The 12,874-nt window shown below is 46.5% G+C and overlaps 1 protein-coding gene across 1 annotated transcript in view; it reads left to right on the forward strand.

Annotated features, from left to right (window-relative positions):
* The window catches only part of LOC126527804 (calcium-activated chloride channel regulator 1-like), a 33,030-nt gene extending 20,786 nt beyond the window's left edge, over positions 1-12,244 (forward strand). The window contains exons 6-9 of the mRNA XM_055068929.1: positions 563-781; positions 6,388-6,655; positions 10,908-11,081; positions 12,180-12,244. Of these exons, the coding sequence (XP_054924904.1) occupies positions 563-781; positions 6,388-6,655; positions 10,908-11,081; positions 12,180-12,244 (726 nt within the window). The remainder of the gene's footprint in view (positions 1-562; positions 782-6,387; positions 6,656-10,907; positions 11,082-12,179) is intronic.
* The last annotated feature ends 630 nt before the right edge of the window (positions 12,245-12,874 follow it).

The following is a 12,874-nucleotide window of genomic DNA, read 5'->3' on the forward strand; positions in this document are numbered from 1 at the left end:
AATTGGGCTTTGTCATTCGCGCATTTCTCTTTTCTAATCGTATATTGGTTCCGTTTTCAATCCCGAGAAAATATTTTGTTCACCATTCTATTTTGTGTCGCTTAATCATGTTCCGACTTTTGAATGGTCGCCAAAAGGGCCTGCAGTTACATGTTGTAAAATAAATAAAAACGTAACAATAAAACACAACAGACGGTAATGACGCAACGGCAGGGCGAAGTCCTAAAAGCATTTTCTTATGCTGGAACAAAATATTCCTACGTGCGTAATCAAGAAAGCTTGTAATGCCTACCTTGACATTTTTTTATTACATGGGTATTTTTTCTTTATTTTCAGTAAGATCTTTATTATGTCTGTTTTTATTTATTGTTTTTGCGCACCCTTGCTAATATTACTTATTCCTTTCCACAGACGCGCCCCGTTGTCTGGAATTTTTTTTTTTTTTCAAAATGCTCTGTAGGGGGAACTTTAATTCAGAGCTTTCTCCATTGTGTTGATGAAAACAGGATGTTGCTGTGTTGTTTTGAACTGTCAATGAATTTGCAACCACTTGGTTTTGCAGGTTATGTCAGAAAGGGACAACTTCGTGGGAACTCTGGAGAAAACATTCATTATTGACGGTGACATTGGAAACAACACAGTGGTTACTGTGAGCTGCGCCTCCGGTCAAAGCTGTCCACTCTCGGTGCAGCTTGTTGACCCCGCCGGACAAAGGTGTCAAAACTGTCGTGAAGATAACACTGACCTCCAAAAAATGCTCACCATACCCAGCCCTGCACAGGTAAGGCTGCATCCTGAGAAACCAGGACTGGGATAATAGTGACATTAGTTTGTTTCGATTGTATTAATTTCTTACCAGCTGGCCCTCATGGCCTGCCGATCACGGCGGTAGCGTGGGCGCAGGCCCCTCTGACAATTCCTAAAGTGTGAAAAGGAAAATATCCTGAATAAAACTTACATTGTCCCGGCCCATGTTCAAATACATTTGTTTTAATGTCTGTGTAAAATGGGGCTGCAAGCTTGTTTGGCACTCCCTCGCAGAGGCGTTTTAAGGTAATTTGTCTCCCCAACCAAAGTCAAACTAATGCGCCCCTCTCGACTCTGGCACCAAATTTGTCGGTACGATGTTGAAAAATTCAAACATGACTTTCTGACACATTATTACTAATTGTAACGAAAAAAAACCTATGTTTTCGGGTATCATCTTATTAATTCGTCTACAATAAGCCACAAAACACGATTGACTAAAAAGAAGAAATGAATGTTTTAAAAGTGATAAATCGAGGGAAATAGTGCGAGGGGTGGGGCAAAGTAAGAATATCCAAAAACGAAAGGCAAGGAAAATTGGGTATAGCATGCGCCGCATTTGATCGGTGGCAGGCAACTATTTTGCATGTAACATGAAATTCATGTATGAAATCTAAAGATTTATTTTTCATTAGATATGAAAGTTGTACTTACTACTATTCGCGCAAAAAAGAACATCACGTAGGTACTATGCAGTGTATAGGAAATATACTATGTGAACTATATTCGTCGAATCAAAGACATGTACTCTACCACGTTTCTGCTATAGCGTTGTCTAAAAGTTCCCGAAAACCCGTCATCGCGAGCAAGGTGTATCGCCCTACTTTTGCCAGCAATTTCTTAGAAGTGCCACACAGCACAATTGCAAACACTGCATGCCTGTCAGAACTCATCTTTGGTGAAATGTCTCCGCGAAGTTTTTGCTGGCACATTATACTCGACCCGATCACTTGACCAAATTCACGGTGCTTCAGTCCTGCGAATTCAGTGCGCATGTGCACAAGAAGTTGTTGTAAAGGCTGAATATGTTTTAGACAAAGGCTCATAATAGAACGTACATGACGTGCACAAGAATACGCCTTTTTAAACCTCGACATCAAGATATATTTCGCCGAAGAAAGATGAACACCTGGCAGCCAGTCGTTATTATTACTGGTACAGACGATCGCAAGTCGGCCCTTTCATTAGCGTTGAGGTAATATCGTCGATAGACACGCCGGATATGTAGGTTCAGTACCTGATCAATGATTCTGTAAAGCTTTTTTTTTTGTCGGCGCCAGTTTACCAGACTTGGCGAAAACCTTTTTCGCCGCTTACAGCTGACATGAAAGATGACAGGAAGAAGTGCGGCCTCGCTGCTGCCGGGCAGTCACGTCCGTGGGAACATCGGGTCACGTGGTTTAGGTGCGTTTATTGTGCTGTTCTGACATGTGACACAGGTAAAAACATCGCACTAAACGTACTGATGCGGATGAGCCGGTTGTCCAACAGATGCGACCGCCGGGCAGCAGTAAGGACGCGTTGCTAGCATTGATTTCCCATTGTCAGTTCTTAGTACGAAGCCTTTTTTGACATGACACAAATAGCAGCAAAAACACAAAAGAAACAGCCGCGACGTGGATTCGAACCATGCACCGCAACGTGAAAATCTGACTTTATCGCGACGCCGCCGCTGAGTCTCGCGTAGGTGCTCCTCCACTTGTAATATTAACCACCGCCTGAAACGTTTCGAGATTTTACGCATTGCTGTTGTTGGTTTCGGCGTATGGAACGCCAATTCTTCCGCATTCTACATAGTTTCTGATTTTGCGTCTTATCTATATAACATTTGCTGCACAGAGCCATTTTCGTTGCAATTTCGAGCCCTGAGCCCCACTGGTTCTGATCGCCCTCGCAGTGAACTACAGCACCTAGATTCTCCCTCTTTATTGATCAGCATCCGATGACTGGACGGCATCCGAGTATATGCATCGTAGCCCCAGTTCACTCAAGGTAGTGTGAAGCGTTGCTGAATGCCGTTGCGGCAGAGCTTTGTACCTTGGCAATCTTGCGCCTCCTTAAAAAGACAAACTGGTCTGTACACACTGTTGCGATTCAGGGTCCGAGCGGCCATTAAGGTGCCGTGGCTAGTGATGTGCCAGGTGCCAGGCGATCGAGAGGTCCAGGGTGGCGTCCAATAGATGAGAAAAAGGGTTTATGTACAAATGAACGTGATGAGAGTTTACATGTACGAGCACGAGTACGAGCACCAGTACGAGCATGTACCCCCCCCCCCCCCCCCCCGCCGCCAAAGACTAAAATCCGCTTTTCAACGCTTTTTTTTCTCCTTTCCATCATTTCCGAAATTCACTGTTCTTCTCGGCTACCCATAATTATCGAACCGTTCGCGAAATCCGCCCATTACGTTGCACCCTTCTGTCGGACTCCGCCTCCAATGTTGCACGTCAGCCCGCTCCATACGAGGCAACGTCGTTGCAAACTGCGAACTTGATGTCGACGTCGTTTCCACGGAAGTCCTCAGCGTTGGCCCCTTTTATCAATTAGTGGGCCATTCGTGACGGTCCGCTTGTCAGGGTCAGGTTCAGGTAGAGTGATCTTCGCTGTACTCATTGCTTCCACGGAGGGCAGTGGGTTTTGACCGCCTCCAAGTGAGCTCCTTTGTCCGCGCGTCGCAGTCTATGTCGAATCGAGTCTAGTCCAAGCGGGCGTTCGTCTGATTTAGTCGCCAGCTCCCTGGTCCTGAAAAAACAACGATGCCAGTGTGAAGAGCCTTTCATAGCTGCGCACTCGCCTGCGCAGCCTTATTAGTCGGGGAGGGATGCCGGGCGCAGCAGTGCTAAACGCCAATCGTAACAACGCGTACGTCCATCATGTGTTCAGACAATTCAGTCTCAAAAATGTGAACAGCGGTACCGCGCTTATCAAAGCCAGTTCATTGGACACTGTATTGACACTCCTGGAAGTCGTTTTGCCGTCTCAGCATACGAAAACGCTTTGCGATGGGCAAAAAAATTGCTTTGATATAATGAGTCGGACAGACCAGCGACATCGGAACGTTGGCGCATTATCGCAATTCCAAGTTGTGGTAATGCGGCAATACTGGCCTCTCAAGACAGCGGAAAGTTGTTGGAACTTTAGGAGAGTACTCAGGAGAGCAAGCTGTGGAATGGCGTCTGTGCTTGGCAGATCAGTTCTGCGGAGGCCCTCAAAGTGGAGGGCTGTTCATGAAAAGAAGAAAGAAACGACATCCACCCCTATTGTAGCACAAAGGTACAAAGAAAACCCACACCGTTTTCTCAGAAACAAAGCTATACGGTTTAAGAAAACTTCGCCTTCCCCGACCAGGATAAAATTTGCTACAACTCGGAAGCGTTCTTTCTGAGAAACCTGTGAGGATTTATTTTGTAGCTTCCTGCTGCAAAAAGAAAGGTGCACGTCAATTTTATTTTCAGGTGTATGCTTTTGAAAGAGCAGATCAAACAATGGTTGAACGAACACAATCGGGAGGAGATGATGTAATTCAGGAACGCAAGGCCACCAAGGTTTTCTTTGAAATACACGAATACGGGTGTTGTTAATTACGTCACACCATGTCATGAGCTTCAAGTAATCGAATAAATGTACAAACCCGTCGCAAGGCAGCGGTACCTCTACAATATTTGACATTTAAAATCTGCTTCCTGATTTGGTCTCGGTCAAGCAGAAGCAGAAGCATGGTGATGTGGATGCGCACATTTGTTGCCGCTATGCACCGTGCTTTTGGCAAAACCTTTAACTGTTTACTGCCGTGCATTCCGAAATTGCTCACAAAGGCTTCGTACGATCTTGTTTGACTTAGACGTGCCTTTTTTCAAACTTTCGCTTGTGGCCCGTGTGAAACCTTTTTTCCACCATCGCCATTATTGAAGCGGAAACAAGTCACAGCGGCGTCTACTTTTTTCCGGCTCCGCGTTCAACTGCATATTGCAGTTGGCTAACCTAGCCTACGAATTGTGATAGAACTGAGTGCCGATATTTTCTCTTCTAGTCTTTTCTAAAGACTAATCTTTTCTTTCTAATCTTTTCTTAAGGCTTCAGACTTCACTTTTTGGTTTAGATCCGATGGTAGTGTTTTGCGAGTTCGGTAAATAACATTCTTCAATAGTGCTCATTCATGTTGTGATTAGGACCTTACAGCTATCGTGCATATGTAAGTAGTGTCTTAAAGTCTTTTTTTCTACCATTCCTCTAGTATGAGCATCTTGCGGAAATTCAGCACCTGTGAGGTGGAAATTTTGTGCTATTGTGCCGTCCCCGACTTCTGTTTTTCTATTGAATCCACAGGGTTCATTCGTATACTAGTATGCACATCTAAAACGCGAGGCATTCCTCTACCTAGTAGCAGCCAAGGTCAAACGCGAGGCCGTCCAAGGCCAGCGAGTTTGTCGCCGAGTTTGTCGCTCCTCAATGCGCCTGCTAGATGGCCGCTGTTGGCTCGGCCCCCTCTTCGCTCCACGCGCACGCTCTCTCTCTCACGCGCTCGCTCACGCATCGCTAGTACTTGGTTCCACCACTGGGCCCTGTGCTGGTTTGCGCGCCACAAGTAGACGGGGCTCGGTTGCGCCAGTTTTGCCGTGTTGCGCGTAGGCCTTCACTTGTAGATACAAAAATGTGCCCTCTAGAAGTATCAAGCGGAAGAGGAGCGTTAAGGCACTGGAGAGGTACGCGATGAGTACCAAATCGGCGAGGCAGGAGGAGGCCAAGCGACGGGCCGACGAGATAAGCATGGCCCAGCAGCGGTAGGCGAAGCCGAGCGCCGCCGAACGGGCTACGGAGGCCAAGCGCCGCCGATTGGAAGACCACCACTTGCGGGACGCAGATTTGTACTTTAGAAATCACTTTGCTGAAGACGAATTAGGTGCGGCGTGTCAGGTCGGAGAGCACCTCCGGTTCCCGTACGACGTCGTCAGGCGTGCCGTGGCCCGCGAAAGTGCGTGGCGGTCCTCAAGCGAGCGTGGCAGCGTGGACGTGAGTGCATCCGCGCTTTGGACAACGCGCACGCAAGCAAGGCTCCGCATTGTGTTTGATAGTCATCAAGGATGGTTCCTTCCATAATTCCTTTCTCTGTTCACAACTTACAGCGTTTGTAGCTCCGAGAAATAGAACAAAAGAAGCAATTTTATTGTGGTTTAGGTAATGATTACAATTATGGGGTTTTTGCATGCCGGAACCACGACCTAATTATAAGGCACGCCGTAGTGGTTTACTCCGGATTCACTTTGACCATCCGAGGTTCTTTAAGGTGTCCCGAATGCACGGGATCCGGGCGTTTTTGCATTTCACCCCCCCCCCTCCTCCTATCAAAATGGGGCCACCGCGGCCAAAATTTCATCCCGCGACCTCGTGTTTAGCAGTGCAACACAACATCCGCGAAGCCACCCCGGTGGGTGGTTTAGGTAATGGTGATGTGACTGAACGACTGACTGACTGACTGGCTGCATGACCAACTAAATGACTGAGTGAGTGACCCACTGAGTTACTGACCGAACGAGCGACTGTGCAACTGATATACTGACTGGTTGACGTATTTTATATTTCAAGGCGGGTACCTGGATGCTTCAAGTGAAGAGCTCAAGCACGGACCGAGTCAAAGTCAGCATCCTGGTCGTGTCCGAAGGCAGAGACCCTACAAATATGCCGGTATTGGCTTCATGTGAAGTGCCAAAGAGACCGGTTCGCGCACCTGATGAAGCAATCATAGACGTCTCTGTGTCGAAAGGCGGGAAAGCTGTCATTGGCGCGAAGGTTATAGCGGTGGTGGTCAACACGCAGGGGCATTGGTGCCTTCCACTGTTTGACAGCGGTCTAGGTAAGAGCATCGCTGAAATTATTTGTTCTCGTTAAACTTGACAAATAGCGCGGCACATATTATATAATGATACAGTATGATGCCTGTTGCACAAGAAGAGAAACACAAAAAATCACGCCGACAAGATCCAACCTGGCATTCTATTGTGAAAGCAGGATTTTTGGCTGCTTTCCCACAACCGCAGCACTAATTTCGATCTGCGCCTCTAATCGGACAAATTTTTTTTGTGCTAACAGGGATGCTCAATGCTGTGGTATTTGAACTAATGTCGCCCAGCTTCCTCGAACTGTCCGGTAGGCTGTATCACGGAGGCAACCACGGTGGCGTACGTGAAATGTTTTGCGCGCGCTGCGAAGGGTGTATGGGACCTCGGGTACAGAAATGGCGTTTCAGTTTCAGTTTCATGTATGGGCACTCTAGAAATCTTAGTTTTTAAACCTATGCTGCAGCTGTTTTTCGCTCCATATTCGTGGTGGGTAGGTTTTTTTTTTTTCACTGGAGATTTTAGTACTAGGTTGCGGAAATGACGCCCCCCCCCCCCCCCCCCCCCCCCCCTTGTACGATGGTGCCCGGGAACGTCATGCGCCGCTCAAGCCTGCTGCAATCATAAATTGCTGAGGCTCCTGAACTTGTCTCAATGGCGGACACGCTTAGCCCTAGTAAAATTGGTCAGGTACCCCTGTGTCTCACCGCCCGAGCTTCTTGGCACCTGTTTGGCATCCTCGTCATGTCGAATGCAGGAAAGCCAAAGACAATAACTGTGTCCTATTCAGATGAATCGAACAGATTAGTGCCGGCATTAGGGTCAATCCCCGGACACTGAGGTCAATTTTGTGTCCCTGCCGGTGGTTGCACCGAAGTCATAAATTGTGTATCGCGCCACCACAAGCAGCGCAGCTTTCGTCGAAAGAAAAATATTTGCTGTCTACGCTGACGTTGATAAATTTCTGTACCACAAACTTGTTTTCCTAGACATGAAAAAAGAAGAAAATGGCTACAAGTCTTCTACAATGACTAAATATGCGAAAAGCCGAAACGCAGTTTTTTATGAAGCGCGTAGAGTAGTCAGGCTCGTCTCTTCCTCTTCCCTCTTGACATTCTGCGCCATCTGGCGATGCCACCGTGAAGTTCGTGCACCCTAATTGCGGAAATACAGGGATCGAGGTCGGCGTCAGCGAGGTTAATTAAACAGCGGCACAAACCGCGGAGCACATGCTCAGTGCTACACTCACCGTAGTTGCAGCATCTCAAACTGCTGCTAAGTGTTTCGCACACAACTACTTGCTAAGCACATCGCTTTTAATTACGGCAATATAAATCCATGTCAAAAACAATTGGCGTCAATGCAAAATGCATCGCAATGAAAGGTGCCATGTGGATGTCCCCCGGCCCCGCCTCCTCCCCCTTCCCCCCCCAAAAAAGCAGAAAGACAATATGCACGCGAGTGTTTCACCACAGAGAACGAGTCAACGCGCAGAGGAACCGAATAGGGAAGTGAAACTGGAAGGACGCCACCCGCAGCGGCTCTCGTGAATGTCACATCATGGCGACTAGGTTTAAGCACATCTTTCACACCCACATCCAGTGGCGAGGAGATGCTAATGGTACCGTTACGCGTCCTTTATTGCTCCGTGGTACAGCGTCATTGATTCTGGTATTTAGCTTATAATCACCAAATTAAAAAATATAAAAATTAAATATGGGGTTTTACGTGCCAAAACCACTTTCTGATTAAGAGGCACGCCGTGGTGGAGGATTCCGGAAATTTTGACCACCTGAGGTTCTTTAACGTGCACCTAAATCTAAGTACACGGGTGTTTTTTTGCATTTCTCCCCCATCGAAAAACGGCCGCCCTGTCCGGGCTTCGATCCCGCGTTCTCGTGCTGAGCAGCCCAACACCATGGCCACTGAGTAACCACGGCGGGTAATCGCCAAATTTGGTGCAGCAGTTATCATCAAAAGTTGGCATACGAGACTAGCATAGAGAAATGAAAAATAATTTCTTTGACGTGGTATTCACATGGCTAACGTAACATGTTTTTTTTTGTTGTTTCTGAGTTGCCGCAGTCCTGCTAATTTTCGGTTATTTACTTTGTCACATCTAATCTAGATGTTTAATTTTTCAACGGTAGGCTGCCGCAGAGTATAAAATATGAAGAGAGCACAGGCGCAATTTATTTACCGCGGTTTTGCAAAAAATAATTCAAATTGCACTGAACCACATTTTTCCGGTGAAAAACGCTGCTGAGAAGGCTGTGTTTAACATGCGAGGAAATTAAAGAAGTCACACTTGGCTTCATGACAAAGCAAACCTACTACCTTGCGTGATCAGATCGCTTCACTTTTCTTGCGCTATACGTAATCTCTGAAACATTTCCACCTATCACAACCGCGATAACGTCAAAGGAAGCATGACTAACCATAGGCGTCTGCCAGTAGCTACGCGCCTGCATTTCAGCAAATTTTTCAGAAAACGGTAAAACGGCGGTTGTTAACCCTTCTAGTCCGTTCCATTGACGGTTACTTCGCAGGCCCCGGAAACATTCGTCAGACTGCCCAGTTTTTGCCGTTGAGAATGTAGCGTTCACGACGGTAGCAAGGTTTAAGACTCGTGCTGAAGCTTCTCGGAGAGTACTCCAGGAATGCACGTGGGCGACGCGATGGAATCGATGCGGCATACGAGGTGGCAGTTGCCTCGGAGCAGAACTAGCAGCCTGCAAAGGCGTCTCGAAACACGGGAGCAAGGACGAGATGAGATCGACAGATAACCGTTCCAGTCAGCTTCAACTTTATTGTCTCTTACGCTTAAGTCAGCGCATGCCCGCGATGCCTAAGGTCCCTAGATAATGTCCCTAGATAAAATCTAGGGACTTCAGCTATACCCACCCGATGCTACTTCACCTGACAACATTCATTCGAACACAATGTAATGCACAACACTGCCAGGGCTCCAGTAATCAATCAATTAATTAAATAATTAGTAATTAATTATTAATTATTTATTGTTATTATATAAAAATCAATTAATAATTTATTAATTACTGGAACCCTTTCATTAATTAAATGTAATTATTATAGGGTCATTGTACGTCCACACAATTTCTCACTTTTTTGCACTTCGTTTCTGTTCTTTCCTTTTCACAGCAGAATTGACTGTCGTAGTGTTTGCGACAAAACTTGTTAGAGGAAACGCCGGCGTTGCCACCAATTCCCCACCATGAACCCGTGGTTATACCTCGCGTATTTATGGAATCTTTGTATTTTACAGCTTCAATTTCGTTTATTTGACAATAATTAATTTTTATGGATTTCCAAGCAGTCATATAGCTTTTTGAAAACAGCAAGGCAATTAGCCTGGGCGATCACGCGTAATCACCGCGAGACGTTGCATTATTATTTGTAAAATGATTTTGAGACGATTTAAGGCCAGAGATGCGCTGTTCAGGCAAATCCACTCACCAGCCACAGCGATCATGCCAGCCAATCGCTTATGCTCGCGCCTCCCATAAACACCTCCCGACAGTAGCGCCTCTGTGCTCTCAAAGTATTTGTCGGTAAATTGATTCGGACTGTGCCTCACTCACACCTAAAGAACCCTTCGGGATTAGACGGTTATGCCAGGTTATGCCATGACGTACTAGTCTCTCTTCCCTGACTTGTCGACCCGCCGTGGTTGATTAGTGACTACCTGGTGGTGGGCTTAGTAGCACGAGGTCGCGGGATCGAATCACGGCCACGGCAGCCGCATTTCGACGGGGGGGAAATACGAAAAGACCCGTCTGTTTAGATTTAGGCGCACGCTAAAGAACCCTGGGTGGTCTAAATTTCCGGAGTCCACCACTACTGCCTGTGTCGTAATCAGATCGGGGTTTTGCCACGTAACGCCTCATAATTTAATTTTTTGCCAAACTTATCGCTTTCGCATCCACACTGTATTCCGTGACCTTGAAGTGCCTATGTATCTGACTCCTTCTGCGACGTTAATACCGAGACTTATCACGGAGGACACTACGGTGGCGCTGGCTGCATGTATACGCCATGATTGTGCCATTACCGTGGCAGTAACAAACTTCTGACGCTAAATATCCTATATACCTGGGAAGAACCCAAATTGACCTGCTGTTGTTCGGAATAGATAAGTAACCTTGTGCTACAAACGACGTCGCATAACTACAGTATACGGACTTGCTTGCGTGTAAGTGTAGGCGAATGCCGTGTGCGCGTTCACCAGCTCTTGCCCTAAATTCGCAGATCCCGACGGACGCGATATTGACGGAACCTACAGTAGATACTTCACACAGTTCACGGGTGCGGGACGGTACTCTGTCTTTGCTTACATTTACGGAGACAGCGAGACCAGGCACGCGTACCGAAGGAGAGACCCCCGTGGTTCTAGTATGACCGTTCTTAATGAACCCCTACCCGGTGAGTTGGTCATTTGTACGTTTTCGGCAGATAAGTACGTCTCTGTTGTTTGCGCTTGTTACGCTAATGACTAGTGAACTAGAGCCAGATACGTATGTCGTAAATGTGTTTAATCTTGCTTGAAAGGCATTGTTTGCACACTTCTTGCCGACTGAAAGGCGATACTCGGTGCATGCGGCGCTGCGGGCGTTTTCCGCGCCACTGGTCAGTGCTGGGCGGCTCGCTGCGCAGCCGAACGCAGCGAGGTTTACAAAAGGAAAACTCCCGCCTTTCAAGGGATACGAAAACGTGTCGACGCGGTGTCTCTAGAGTCGCACCCGGCGTCCGAAAATGTCGGCAGGTGCCTGCGGTATGAGCATTGCGTTTCAATCGCTGAGCACTGGGCTTATATGCTTAGAAACTAAGACAATTTGCGCGTGCAAACGAAGATCGTTGAACCTTTCCATGCCAATACGTAGGGAAAAGTACACGAACCACGGTACGAAGCACCTGCAACTCATTAGTCTCTAAACCGGTGCTGCTTTAAAGGTGGGACGACCGATGAGCAAGTTGTGTTGGTGTTAGTACAATTTGCCTCTTATGGTGGTTTTGAAATAAAGGAATGGTGTGTTTTACCGATAGCCATTATTATTAGCACTTGAAAGCGTTCACCAGAGGTAATAAATAGCGTTTATTGTGGCTATGCATATCGCCTTGCACAAACAACAAGGCCATCAGAAATATGCATATTTCTACGCTTTCGAAACGACCATAGAAATGATGCAGCAGCGGTGTAGCATTCTCATGTGTAAATCAGCGCCACACAGGAAAGAGACCTAGCCACTAAATTAGCGACTAAATGGTATATTCCAGATATCCTCGCTTCGTCTGACATTCAAGCATAAATAGATGAATTATATTGTTTTTATTCGTTGGTAGCTTTGAAAACTTTCCCACTGTTGCAGATGTATCAGATGGTAACTGTAATGTCCGTTTATATGCCGTATTTCTTATGCTTCTACTTTTTGCGTGTTAGCTTTCACGGAATCGCATGCGGTTTCCACGAACTGGTGCATGTGTTTAATGTAGTCTGTAACTATGTTTTCTGTATACCTGTAGATGGGGTCGAGGATTCGTCAGGCCAAGTGGTCTTTGACCTGGACCTCATGTTAGGCACTGTTTGAGGATCCAAATAAATAAAAAAGAAAGCTGACTTTCAGTAAAACGCGTAGACCGATGGTGGTGAATGACTGCGAGAGCATGCATTAGGCAACTACACCAAGGGCAAGAGTTGAAAGCTAAGAAATTTGAGCGCATAAAAAATGGCTACCTGACAGCCAATCCAAATCCATTATTATACGCCATCAATTAGCTTCAAGGGCACCTACCGCCATTTATAAGATCCTTTTAAAGTCAAAGTCACTTCAGACAACATAAATGTCATTTATAGGTAGGGTAACTCGCAGTCATGTGATAATAATCAACAGATGACCAAATGCATCTGTTACATTGAAACGTGCGAGTGGAGTTTGCATGAAGAGGAGAACGAAGCTGGGCTGGCTCGCGCCCGGTGCTGTGGACTCATATCGCTAAGCGATACCTTTGCATTTTTTATCTTGTGAGTAAACGCGTAGCTACAGTAAGGAATATGAACCTGGCAACGTTTAACGCTAGAACGTTATCTAGTGAGGCGAGTCTACCAGTGCTATTGGAGGAATTAGAGGGCAGTAAATGGGATATAATAGGGCTCAGTGAATTTAGGAGGCCAAAAGAAGCATATACAGTGCTAAAAAGCGGGCACGTCCTGTGCTACC

This window comes from Dermacentor andersoni, chromosome 9 (genome assembly GCF_023375885.2).
Source record: "Dermacentor andersoni chromosome 9, qqDerAnde1_hic_scaffold, whole genome shotgun sequence".
In the NCBI taxonomy this organism is placed as follows: domain Eukaryota; kingdom Metazoa; phylum Arthropoda; class Arachnida; order Ixodida; family Ixodidae; genus Dermacentor; species Dermacentor andersoni.